The sequence below is a fragment of the Pangasianodon hypophthalmus genome, chromosome 27 (assembly GCF_027358585.1).
Source record: "Pangasianodon hypophthalmus isolate fPanHyp1 chromosome 27, fPanHyp1.pri, whole genome shotgun sequence".
NCBI lineage: Eukaryota > Metazoa > Chordata > Actinopteri > Siluriformes > Pangasiidae > Pangasianodon > Pangasianodon hypophthalmus.
The window spans coordinates 9,790,122-9,803,805 of NC_069736.1; the positions used below are offsets into that span (position 1 = coordinate 9,790,122).

Here is a 13,684-nt window from a genome sequence, read left to right on the forward strand (position 1 = left end):
CTTTTCTTCTGTCTTTTTGTAAAAGATGTGGAATGCTATATGCAAATAACTACAGGTTTGTTTGTTTGCATTTTTTACATTTGAATGTTACTCTCTATTTGTAGTATACATTGTCTATATGTATTACTATAATTACTAATATGTATTAGTAATTATATACCTACAGAATGACTTAAAATGCTCAATGTCCATTTATATAGTGATTTTCCAAAAATAGCAGACAAATCAGTTTCCCATGAAACACGGATTTTCTTTATTTCTTTTATTTAATTATGTAACCACAGGCAACCTGACTGTAGCTGCACTGTTAGTAAAAGTAGATGAAATGTCAGAAAGATAATGTCATGATAGTGGAAGGCAGTTTCACATTCACGACATGTATCACAATAAGCAAAACTGTAGTGCCACATGAAAAACTGAAAGGTAAAATGTATTCTTTCTAAAAATGTTTACAAAAGTGTAAATAGTTTAACAAGTTACAAGAGGCAATGAATTAAACATTTAAAAAAAATCAGGCACTTATTACTGTATCAAGTGAGTATTGTGAAATTTTTGTCAAATTATTGGTGATATACAGTTGGAAAGTATACTGTGGTGTAACTCATAATACTGTTATCATATTGTTATATAACCAAGCCCTATTTAGAGATAGAGCCACTTACTACCAGACACTGACTTTTAGTCAATCTCTTTTATTGTTGAACTTTCTGAATGAACATCAGATATGAACTGTTTTCTTTTAGAGTAGAAATTATTTTGCCACTTGTAGTTACAAGGCACCTTAATCACGACACAAAAAAAAAAAAAAGTCAAAAAAAAAGGAGAGGCCATGCAGTAGTATAGCGTTTACAATCTGCAGCACATGGTACTCATTATAACACGAATGTTAAATAATTTACAGTAGAGTCCTGTACAAATCACTGTGCAAATAAGTGAAAAACTAATATTTCTGCCTCAGTATTTAAAGTATACAGCAATTATCTGATTCACCAAATTAAATTTTAAATCACAATATCTCTCACACACACACAACTGGCATAGTGGCAACTGATCACATAATAAGTCCCACTTCACTGACTTATCACTTATTCTCAGTTTTCATGATTTAAGATCAATAAAAAAATGAAATGCGCCATTTTTAACGGACATAAGCTCTGCTACATGGAAGATGAAATGTAGAAATGCCACAAGTCTCTTAACAGTAAGTAATTTTGTAGGTAATTTTCTGCCTACTGCTGAAAAAACAACCAGTAAAGTGGCAGCTCTTTGAAACACTTACTTCATTAACCAGGTCTGTACAAGAATATAAAAATTCATATCATTCCAAACAATGGCTCTGTGCAAAGTGATTGACACATGCTCCATTAAAGGATCAAATTTTCATCTTGGACTTAACGTCCTCTCATGTACTTCAGCGTAATGGCCACAGAGTCTGTAGTGAGCGTCTCTGTCCTCACAGCTTGGATTTGAGTGTCTGATCCAGCAGGCTCTTCATGTCCAGCAGAGCGTCCTCCAGAGCGTGGGCCAGTCGTGTGGCGCTGGTGTCTGCACAGCTGTTAAAAGCAGAGACTGCAAAGTTAATGTGTTTCTCCATGGGGTTGTAGCAGACGCCGTAGCCATCAGGAACCACTGGGCCGAAACACATCACGCAGTCGGTCTTAGCTGGGACCTGGATGGAGAAGGAGGAAATAAGGAGACAGAATGAGAAGGAGGGAGAAGTCAGAAGTTGGTTTTACTCAATCGTACTGAGATTGGACTACGTAAAAAAGGTGCATATTCAGTCTAGCACACCAAAATAAAAGCTTGGATGTTTCTACCTGGCTGGTGGAAAGGTTGTAGTGGTTGGCTTTGGCATAAGACGTGTCCGTGAAGATTTCTGGCAGGGCTGACAAGTCTTCAACAGCCTGCAGCTTCAGGCCAAGCAAATGCCTGTCGATGGCTTGCCCACGGATTGCCTACACAAACACACCAGTGCTGTTCAAATACTATTCAATTTTCATAATATCCATCCATTTTCCATACCGCTTATCCTACACAGGGTCGTCACAGGGAGCTCAGGGCACAAGGTGGAGGACACCCTGGATGGGGTGCCAATCCATCACAGGGCACAGTTGCACACACACTGACATCCATTCACACACTATGTACAATTTGAAAATGCCAATCAGTCTACAGCGCATGTCTTTGGACTAGGGGAGGAAACTGGAGTACCCAGAGGAAACCCCCAAAGCACAGGAAGAACATGCAAACTCCACACACACAGGGGGGAGGCGGGATTCGCACCCCCCAACCCCGAAGGTGCGAAGCCCTGTGCAAGTGCTAACCACTAAGCTACCGTGCCATTTTCATAACATTTATTCATTCAAAATAATAAAAAAAAAACCCCACATTTTAATATTTAAAATCTTTTAATCACATAAATGTTTTGAAACATGTTTCCTAAACTTATGGTCTATGCAGGCAGTTTATGGCATAGTTCATTTCATTTTTTTTCATATTTCTTTTATAAATTCTGCATCACTTTTTAATCAAAATTATTTTAAAGAAGCAAATAGACTTAAATGTGACTGCTTAGGGTGTACCTCACCATTATGTCATATTCTACGTAGCAAGCACATCTACTGAATAGAAAGCCATTTTTAAAATTTGGCCTAACTATGCTGGAGAGACTTAAAATAAAATAAACTAAAATAAACTAAACTAAAATAAAATCAACTAAAATAAAATAAAATAAAAAACAGTGAAGGCAGCATAAGCATAAGAAATGTAAAATCCAGTTTAATATCAGCTGCAAGAAAGCAGAAATTTAGGCAAGTGATAAAAACTGATAAAATGATGTTGCCTACATGTGATTTTCACCTTCTGTGGTTTACAAACATAGCGTACTGCTAATGTTTGATCTGCCTGTGACAGTATAATATTTCTTACTTATTCATATTCAGAATCATTCATTGATCTTCAGTAACTTCTTTATCCCGGTCAGGGTCATGGTAGATTTGGAGCCTATCCCAAGCACAAACATTCACACCTACGGGCAATTTTGCATAGCCAGTCCACCTATCAGTATGTTGTTTCAGAGTTGGGAGGAAACCAGAAAACGTGAATAAACCCCACGTAGCCTTGGGGAGACCATGCAAAATTCCTCACAGACAGTAACCTGAGCTCAGGATCGAACCTGGGACCCTGGAGCTGCAAGAAGGCAACACTACCCACTGCATCACGGTGTCACTCTTAAGCCTTTTAAATCATTTAAATTTGAATGCCTTGAAAGCATAAAGACATCTGACAGCACTTAAACACATGTTCAGTGAGAAGAGCACTTTTTTACATATATAAATTTCACATGTAGTCATTGTAAGCATAGATTTAAACCAGAGAGGAGTCACTCACCATGTCTGTGTACGCTCTGTGTGCCTTCACTGCCTTCTCCAGCAGAGTCACCTTCTCTGGGCTCTGTTGATCAAAACAGCACAGTCATCTCTAGAGGAGGACTAGAATAACAACTGTACTAATAATCAAACCCTTGACAAAATTCCACTGGTGCTGGCACGATGATTTTAAGCTATATTTAAATCATATTTATATTTATAAAAAAACATTGTATAAATTCATTGGTATCTATAGCTTCTACAGGGTGTCCCAAAAGCCTCCATACATAGGGGACTGTGTGTGCCAGCACCACGTCTGTTGTGCCTTCGTCAGTGGATGTTTGTGGATGTCCACTTTTCAGTTGGTCCGCAACAACTTCCAGTCTTTTTGAATTTGTTAATAAGTTTGGCAACAGTGTCATGTGTGTGATGTGCTTGCACTGTTTCCTGTTAAAGTCCATCGCAACCTTGCGACATCTTCCCTATCCACCCATGAGAATGATTTCAATAAGTTCTTCTTTTGTCAAATGCATTCTTAAAGGCTATCTGAAAAAAATATATAATATAAACTAAATATGAAAAATTTTGGAGGACATTTTGCTAAGAAGTGTTAATTTCCCTTGTGTATGGAGACTTTTGGGACACCCTGTATTACTTATTAATAATAATCAATCAAATAAAATGCTTTAAAATACGCCTTTACATGACAGGTCTATTCAGACACTAACCGTGTTGTAATTATTTTGTAAATATTTGTAAATAAAGGTAAATATTTAAATCCTCATGCACAGAAGACACCCAGGGAATGGCTTACAGCTGAAACTGTAACTCAAACATGGTAGCTCCATTTTCCTAGTGACAGCTAGCCTGGGTCTGTACTAAGAAGTTTCCCTACTTCAACCACTGAATTCCTGATATTTGAAAATCCCTATGTACAAAACAATGTCAAAGGGCAACTCATGATGGTTTTTTCACTGTGAAGCAATAAGATGTGATGATAGATAAACCAACCTGCTTGACAGGGTCGTCCATGGCTCGGACAAAGTTGGCAGAGTTGATGGATGCTGAGCGTATGGTGTCTGTTCGGCCCAGTTTGAACATGCGCAGAGAGGCACTCTCGTACGTGGCACAGCAACGCTTGTACAGCCTTAACACATCAGTAAATTATGTCAAAATGGCAAATTTTCAACTCTTTAAATCACTCACTTTAAACCTAATGCACCTCTGAAAGATCTCACCAATATATCCACCTATATATCATACATACAGTATCATCTCTATACTCAGTACATGTTTATATAGTTAGCACAAACAAAGCCATCATTGGTTTGGACATATTGAAGTAAGCATTACAGCTTTATCACAGTGGGTTTGGCTTCTACAACAGGCACTGTTTTTCTTGTATTGCTGAGTTCATCGAGTTTATTTGCTGAGCCTTACCTGTAATAAGCCAGCTGTAGAGCCACCTGAATGAATGCGTCAGGACTCATCCTATAAGACTTTGGAACATTTTTACCAAAGTGGGAGAACACAATGACTCTCACATCCAAGTCCTGAACCATTCTGTGTAAAAGAAAATAATAATAATAATAATAATTAAATGTACCAGGTGCTTGAAAATGTGCATGCAGCAGTGCAGATGGCTTTAACACTCTGTGCACTTAGTGAGCATTTTATTTCTACCCTTTTAGGTTAGAGACTATATCTCCTCTATCACACACAGTGTGTGCTGTTTGTCCTCTTTGTCAGTTTCTGACACAGAAGGGACGCTGAGGGAAAAAAATCCTAAACGATGCTGCTGTGCTGATGCACTCATATCAGCATCTCATCATGCCAGTGTAACTGCTGTGCAGAATGATCATCACCCAAAACACATCTGCTCAGTGGTGGGGCTCTGGAGGTCCCTTTCCACTGATGGCCAGTTTAGAGGGGGTCCAGCAAACTGCAGGTTGTGGGTCAGTAAGTGTACATCTACGCAATACGTGCTACTGTAACAGTGCATGCTCTGATGTCAGATAAAGGCAAAGCACGTTTATAATAATTTGACAATCAGTACAGATATTTTGACATTATATTTACTAAATCAATGAATGAGAGGAGAAGTTAATGCTCCATGTGATGCAAAGTGTAAAATGAAAAGCACTGTGGAGCAGATGGGACGTGCTGCACCTTTATAAGTGCTTCTGGTGTAAACTGGACATCTGCAAACCCCAGATAACTGATGTGATCCCACTGTAGTTTCAGCTGTACTGAACATTATTATTATTATTATTATTATTATTAGCTTCAAATCTGACCACCAGCATGAGAGTAAAACTTACGAAACTTCTTTTTAAAATTTTCTCACTAGCGTCATGTGGATGTAAGGCATAACGAATATGCAAACTGTGATTTCAGTATTTGAATACAGGCGCCTCAAATGGTTAACCAAATTTTTCATAAGATAGGTTTACCTAATCAATTGGCAACCCACAAACGAAAGAAAAAACTTAACTCATTAAAACATTTCTGGGATTCACAGTTGGCCGTGAATGTCAAACTGAATCAGACAAGAACACAGATCTAGAGATTCTCACATATTCATGTTCTGCTTGGCCTCCTCGATGTCGCTTTTAATCTCTGGGGTGATGTTGAAGTGCAGTTTCTGAGGCATGGGCAGAGGAACCATGGGTGTACGAATCATCTCGGACTTGTTTCTAATGGACAGGACCAAATTTAAGACTTAGAGCTGACAATCGGAAACCTGACACAATCTTTCAAAACAGTCCGCATTAAAAAATGTCTTGTTATCTTGCTACTTACGTGTACTCCACCACGTGATCAATCAGGGCCACGATTGGAGGACCTTCTGCAGGGGCGTGTTCATAGATGATACCGCATGTCCCATCTTCACCAATGATAAACTACACACAGGGAAACAGCCAAACTCAGAGCTACTGCAGGGCATTTCAAATGACCTTTCACCTATTTACCTATCTGCCAACTCAGGACATGTGTCAGTTCCTCCTGCCTTAGATAAATAATTATCTAAAATAGTGAGAAATTGAATAAAGTTTGAGTTAAAGTTATAAACCACATTTACTTTACACATTTTATTTTGTACATAATATTTTTTGAGGATTTAAAACATCTTTTAATTTTCCACAGAACAAAAAAGTTTGCTTAAGGGGCCAAACACTGAAATAACAAAAAAATGAAATTAGATTATTTTTTAATAATCCTTTTAAAAGGATTTCTGTTTTGTTGTTTTTTGGTACTTCACTGATGTTAAATGGCTTTGATGCTAGATAAAATGATGTTCATTCTTTCAGTGTGTTACCACTCAAGTATTCTTTCCCATCCCTACAGGCTAACCTGAAGTGTTTTATCGAACCAGCGGTTTCCACTGTTCCACCGGCTGCCTCCTCCATGCAGCATCTGCACAGCTGCTCGAGTGCGGTACATCTCGTCTGAGACCCGGGGCATTGGAGCGTCCAGACACACGGTAAAGATGCTCTTCTGAATAGCCTGCACTGACTCCTTATTCGTTCTGTCTAGAAGAGAGAAAAAACAGATAAGTTATAGATCAGGTTTTATCCAATTCAGGTTTTAAGTAAAACAAACTGTACCAAACCCAAAACCATAAATATAGAGCTTCATTAATAACTTTTCTCTCAGCACAGTTGGTTTGAGATCATTTCGTGCAAGACGGAAAGAGGTGTGGCTGTTAGAACTGAAAACACAAACATATAACTGGCTAACACAGACATCACCTGGAAATCAGTGATAAATGTAGAAGACTATTAGAGGAGTTTCTCACAGGCTTAACTGATCGGCAAAGTTCTATCAAACTGGTTACACTGTGGTCAAGTTTACTCTACTACCATTTTATAATAAATTTTTTTAATTTAGCTTTATAAGTATGTGGGGGTCTGAGAAAACCCGTAGGCTGTAACTGTAGCTGAATTGTGACAAATGGAAAAAAAAAAGAATATCTACCCTTGCCTAAGATTTCTGAAAAGACCACATAGACTAATCAGCCAGTTTAAAAAAAAAAAAAAATCACAGTAAAGATGTCTAAAACCTTACTAGCTAAGGTTTCTTCACACAGTGAACGTAAGGCTTTGATCAAATTTTTGGGTGGTTACATGCTGTGGCGAAACACACATAAGTCTAATCAGTTCAGTTTGTGATCAGGTACCAGCAGATACCAGAACATACAAGTTCATGATGCTCCTACACTTCAGTCAGAATAGTTCAGGAAAGTTCGTAGGTTTCAGAACTACACTATACAGCCCAAAAGTATGTGGACGCCTGACCATCACACCTAAATGTGTTGCCACAGGGTTGGAAAAGCACACAGTTGTACAGAATGTCTTTGTATGTGTTAACATTGAGATTTCCCTTCACTGCAACTGAAAGGCCCAAAAATGTTCCAGCATGACAATGCCCCGTGCACAAAGCGACATGGTTTGCCAAGGTTGGAGTGGAAGAACTCGAGCGTTCTGCACTGATCCCTGACCTCAACCCCACTGAACATCTTTGATATAAACTGGAACACTGACTGCACCCCAGGCCTCCTCACCTACCATCAGTGCCTGACCTCACTAATGCTCTAGTGGCTGAATGAGCACAAATCCCCACACTCATGCTCCAAAATCTAGTGGAAAGTCTTCCCAGAAGAGTGGATGCTATTATAACAGCAAAGGGGGACTAAATCTGGAATGGGTGTGATGGTCAGGCGTATAGTGTATACATGGTAGGAAATTTCACCATGTGAAGGCTTTTCCTCAGGTGAGATTTTAACTTTAAAAGAAATTTATGAAGAAAACGATGTTTAAAGTTGACATAAAATGGCAGTATCTGTTCGAATCAAAGAATCTGTTCAGAGTCTATGGCACCAGTCAGTAGTGAAATGGCACTACAGAACAAATCATAACCATTTCAAATTGTCTTATTTATATCCATTGACTAAAAAAGCATTAAAAAAGTAACCATCAGTCATGTCAGCTGTTTATCCGGACCTTTCTAAGCAAGCAATTTTATGTAACTGGACCTTTACAAATTATCACTGAATAATCTTGCTGTAGGTCTCTTGAGCCCACTACCCACTGTTACACACTTCTCTGACCTTTAATGAGGTTGGCGTAGGCTTTGCCCCAGCTGTTACGGTGATTGGAGGTGAGGATGCCGATCGGCTCCTTGTTGCTCTGCAGGGAAGAGTTACAGATTTTCTCCAGCTGAATATAGAGCTGATCTACCGTCAGCAGTGTGCCATCACTGTTGTACACATCCAGCACAAAGAACTATAGCAGAGGGAGGGAGAGAGAGAGAGAGAGAGAGAGAAAGAGAGAGAGAGAGAATTGCCACATATGTCAGTGCTGCATATGAATGTTGCCTAAATCTGAACTGAAAACATGACATTCATTGTGGTTCTGATTTGGATTTGGGCCAGTGCCTTGAAATATAAAAATAAAAGATCTACAGCATATCATATTTTCTTTTGTTGACAGTCAGTGTGCATGCTATGTAAATAATAAAACACGATGACGAGGTGTGATGAGTTGAGTTACTGCGTAACTCTTATATCCGTTAAAACTAAGATACAGAAATAAGACGTAAAGGGGGGGGGGGGGTTAAGCAGCCTGCTGGCTGAAAAGCTGGAGTGTTTCTTGAAGGATCTGCCTCTGCACACTGACCTGGAAGTTGTGCACCACGGTGATGTGAGTAGGAGGTCTCTTGCTCAAAGCGTGATTGACCACCGAGTCGCTGTTGGTCCCGGGTATGCGGCAGGAGGACAGAACCTGATAATACTGATTCATACACAGCGGCTTCCCACCAAGATACTCCACCGGTAACGTTTCACTGAAACACAGAATGTGCTTGGCATTAGAAACCAATCTTAACTAAAAAAAACATTGGATGTGTATTACTTCATTTTGGCACAGTATTCTCCTGCTGGTTTTCATACAACAGCTTTTCAAGTGCTGGAAAAAAAAGCTTCACTCACTTGTCAATCATAGTCTTGAAATCCAAAACTCCTGCAATCAGTTTAGCCGCATATCTGGAAAGGAAAGCACGTTCAAACAAAGGTCTGGCAATGTTAAATTTACACGATTTTTACCCCAAAGTAAGCAGGTGATACTACAATTCCATGGACTTATTCTAGTACATGTTATGTTGTACAAATTGTGTTCCTGCATTAAAATACCTTGATCACATAAACCAGGATAATTTATTTGCTGCATGTTTTCCGTACATTTATAACGGCATTGATATAGCTTCCTTTATGAATATCTGTCCTACGGTATAATATTTCCCTTAACAGCTCTGTCCAGTGGCCGAATGTGTACCACCAAACTCAAAAGCTGCCCCTTCCAAACCCTATACACTCTTTTAGGCAATCAAGTGCATCAACTGGACACTTTTACTGAAGCTGCATTAAGAACATGACATTTCCTTGAATACTTATTTCACCATGTTGTAAATTTGTCTTACATACAGTGTCTTAAATAAATAATGTTTATGAGAATTGAGAATTGGCACAAATGCATATGCTCATTAGCTTAACAAGCTCAGATTTAATTCATATAACTTTGAGGAAAAAAAAGAGACCAAACAGCAGTAAAAAAGATCTGTTATGTGTATCAGACATCACAGCAGGGCTGTTGTTTAAAAGTGGCTTGAATCTGTATAAACAACACAAACGTGGAAACACCTGTGAGTAGGTGGTATTTTGTCATCATCTAGAACACACTGATGGTCAAAGTCCAAAAGTTACACCAATATTTATGTGTATATTTCTTGGCTCCCCGTTCAGATTATGTAAAAGGTCATGCATTTGACGTTGCCAAATTTTTTGGAGTATGAGTGTCAGGTTCTTCAACAGTGTCTAGATCACTAACTTTAAACCCAAGCACTTGTCTTTAAGCCTGAAAACAATCAGGGAAAGATCGAGCACTCCGCTGCTACACTTTAATGCTTGTTCATAATTTTATCCATTAAAAATCTGGTTCTCAAAATAAGCAATGTCTCTGATTGAGGTGCTGTCTCCTCTGATTTCCTATGTGCACTTTAAAGGGATGATACTATTAATTAATCAATAGTGTCATATGTGTATATTTAATATTGACCTCAAATAGCATTACATATTTCTGTGAGTGTGTTTACAGCCCAAAACATCAATTTCAGCATGATATTGTAGTTATATCAAACTGTCAGACAGTAGTGCTGGACTTAATACACTCGAGCTGACATCATACAAGAAAACTGCGCACTGTGCATAACTGAGACATATCTGTGTTTTATGGGAACTACATCCTGCATGTGTGTGCAATTTCTGAATAGCCCTTAAGTCCGGGGTTACGTCTGAGGTCTAAAATTTCTGTATGAAATCCTCAATGCGGCCACAGACGTCCTCTGTAAGTGGTCTGAGTGATCAGATCACAAGACACATGTGACCCTGTTCACCCCTGTATTTAGTGCAGTCCACTTGTGATCTGATCACCCGAGGAGGATATTAATACCAAGTCTGAACAGCGTCACAGTGAAGTCATGTGCTCAATCCTGCACATGTGTACACAATGAAACACAATGAAACACAATAAAACAGAGGTCCGAGGTCGGTCTTTCAGTAGTTAAAACCAGACCGTATGAAAGACGAAAGAACTAAACCCAGATCAGCACTTCCTGCTGTTTCAGCACTCTACACTCTGAGTAGCTCATGGTTAGTTCACCCGGGTTAGTGTGTACAAGGGTCATCACTGCTGCCACATTTATTATTAGTCTTGGAAACACTGGCAAACAGCCTTGATCTACGTCAAGCCCAAAAAGCTGTGTACAAGTCATTATTTACACACTAGCTCCAGATCTACATGAACTAGTCTGTTTATAAGAGCACGTATTATTTGTTTTCGCTTCACAAATGAACCATCTTACGTTTAGCAAATTTTTCCACCACTTATACACAAGCGTATCAGTACAGTGGCCTGACCTCATTTGACCTCGACGGTCACTAAATTGTAAGCGAGGAAGGACGACTCCAGGACTCGAGTGGACAACCACAGGCATCCGGTAGTCCAGATATGCTGTCTTTAACCACCAGTCAGAGAGCTAGAGAGAGACAGAAGAGAATACAGAATAAATATCTGCTTCATTTCAAATACTATTTATGGGAAATGTAAGTAAGCAGGTTATAAAATGTACGAGAAAAGGAAAATCACAAAGCTGAGCCAGTTGAGACTGAGCAAATAAAATGGACCAGAAAATGAATTACATGTTATAAACCCACAATTCTTTAGACCAGAAGACTAATAAATAATAATAATAAAAAAAAACAGTTCTGGGAATCATTGACTATCCACAATATTTTACTATATGATAAGCGAAGCCACCTGATTACTCATTCCCACGATATTTTGCATTAATAAAAACACACACCCTGAGCAGCATAAGATCTTTATGGTTGTTCCTCTATTCTCATGAAAAACTTTCTGAACACCAAAGAGTCTGTTTTTTTTTTTTTTTTACATATAAAAGAAGGCTGTGTTAGTGCAAATCATTAGGAAATGTCTAAAGACAATTATAACCAAGGACTTATAACCAAGCTTGGGTCTTACTTTGATTATAGAACATCCAGACTTTTTCCAAAACATGTTCCAATATTTTTACAGACCTGTGTTTCCAATGTTAGTATTAGTATTAGTGTTAGTACCCAGTTTTCCAGCTTGCTTGCCCTCCTCTCCAGGGTGTTCTGCAGTCTTTCTCCCACTCCACCGGGCAGCTGAAACTCCTCCAACAGCCTGCATGTGTGTTTCAGCTCCTCAGCATCCACTATGGGCTCCAGCGCGGCCAGGTAGCGGTCACATGTCTGTTTCAGAGGAGGCACTGGCAGCTTTGGGAGAGACTCCTGATGAGCCAGATAACGACCAGGTATCTTAGTCAAAGACACCGGCTTCACCAGGGAGGATGGCTTCACCATGCCAGCCTTCGTCTGCAAGAGGAATAACGAGATGCAAAACTGTAAAGACAGACTGGTAGAGAATAACATCTGCATGAGTGAAAGAAACTGAAGGGGAACCTCAAGATCACAAATGTTTATGTTAACAGGATATGGAGGATATGATTAGCTCCGGGGTTCGAATCCCGCCTCCGCCCTGTGTGTGTGGAGTTTGCATGTTCTCCCCCGTGCTTCAGGGGTTTCCTCAGGAGGACTCCGGTTTCCTCCACCAGTCCAAAGACATGCACTTTAAGGCTGACTGGCATCTCTAAATTGTCTGTAGTGTGTGTGTGTGTGTGCGTCTTGAACTGCCATTTCACGTTTAACAGCAGACACTGTCACAAAGCAAGTTTACAGAAATCCAGATGTAGATTTAGTTCCCTAATGAGCAAGCCAGAGGAGACAGTGGCAAGGAAAAACTCCCTGAGACGACATGAGGAAGAAACCTTCAGAGACTCAGAACTCACAGAATCACAATCATCTATCATATTAAAGCAAATGTCAGTGCAAATGTCTCTTACCTGAAGATCACCTGTGCAGATAAATCAATGTCAGAACTAAACAGCTGGTTTAAATCACTCATTTACTAGTCAAGTTAGAGTGTTCAAGTTAGAAGTGCTTTACAGACTCCAATGTTATGTTATGATAATGAAACAACCAGCTACTGGTCAGTAATGAAGCCTATAAATCGCATTCAGATCTCAGATCCAAAGGTTTATTTGTTAGCTAGATTACACAAGCCTGAACTGTTACTCTGTAACCTGCCTGCGTCAGCTAGCTAGCTAGCCATGTTGCTAAGCTACAGTAACCTAGAGAGTCCAGTTAACTCATATGAGGCGAGCTAACAGCCAACAGTTCCGCATTTCCACACAGTAAACTGCTCTTATTTAACCTCCTGCAAGTGTTTGTTCACTGGAATAACCACAAACTGAGCACTGGACACTGTGTCCACTCACCATGGCCCTGGACAAAATCCCCAGCAGAGTCATAGCAGACGTGCTTTGACTGAAACGCCCCCAAAAACAAACCCAGTCCTGTGAAAAAACCGCGTTCTCACAAACTACCACACTACTGCACACACCCGCTAGGGACTTCAGTGAGTCAAGCCTGAAAAAGACTCGGTTCTTCGACTCCAGGCTTTGGGAAGAAGGAGTCGACTCCAAAGCTTTCCTCAGATTTAAACCGAAGTGAGAAAGTAGGATATTCCACTGTCACTGTATCTCTCTCTACACCACAAACATCACTACTTTGGTTAAGTAAAAAAAGTAAACATGTAAAAATGTGCCAAAAACTACAGCGCCCGTTCATTTTTCGGCTTTATTGAATGGAGTCGACTCCT

General features: G+C 39.6%; 1 protein-coding gene across 2 annotated transcripts; it reads right to left on the reverse strand.

Annotated features, from left to right (window-relative positions):
- Window positions 1-229: 229 nt before the first annotated feature.
- Window positions 230-13,463, reverse strand: crata (carnitine O-acetyltransferase a). 2 transcript variants are annotated; one of them, XM_026921889.3, is made up of 14 exons: window positions 13,302-13,463; window positions 12,061-12,339; window positions 11,341-11,459; window positions 9,358-9,411; window positions 9,047-9,212; window positions 8,479-8,653; window positions 6,723-6,901; window positions 6,171-6,271; window positions 5,945-6,064; window positions 4,809-4,931; window positions 4,380-4,515; window positions 3,391-3,453; window positions 1,818-1,955; window positions 230-1,669 (listed from the first exon to the last, which is right to left on the reverse strand). In XM_026921889.3, the coding sequence occupies exons 1-14, from the start codon at window positions 13,332-13,334 to the stop codon at window positions 1,454-1,456; spliced, it is 1,902 nt and encodes a 633-aa protein (XP_026777690.3). In that variant the 5' UTR covers window positions 13,335-13,463; the 3' UTR covers window positions 230-1,453. The 2 variants fall into 2 exon arrangements, with proteins under 2 accessions (XP_026777690.3, XP_053086371.1); XM_053230396.1 differs by lacking the exon at window positions 13,302-13,463 and adding an exon at window positions 12,867-13,265.
- Between the last annotated feature and the right edge of the window lie 221 nt (window positions 13,464-13,684).

Coding starts and splice junctions, on each gene's coding strand:
- crata (XM_026921889.3), bottom strand. CDS start 13,334: ATGACTCTGCTGGGGATTTTGTCCAGGGCCATG. Junction 12,340..13,301: donor GGATTTTGTCCAGGGCCATG/GTGAGTGGACAC, acceptor TTCCTCTTGCAG/ACGAAGGCTGGCATGGTGAA. Junction 6,272..6,722: donor GGTTCGATAAAACACTTCAG/GTTAGCCTGTAG, acceptor CCCTGTGTGTAG/TTTATCATTGGTGAAGATGG.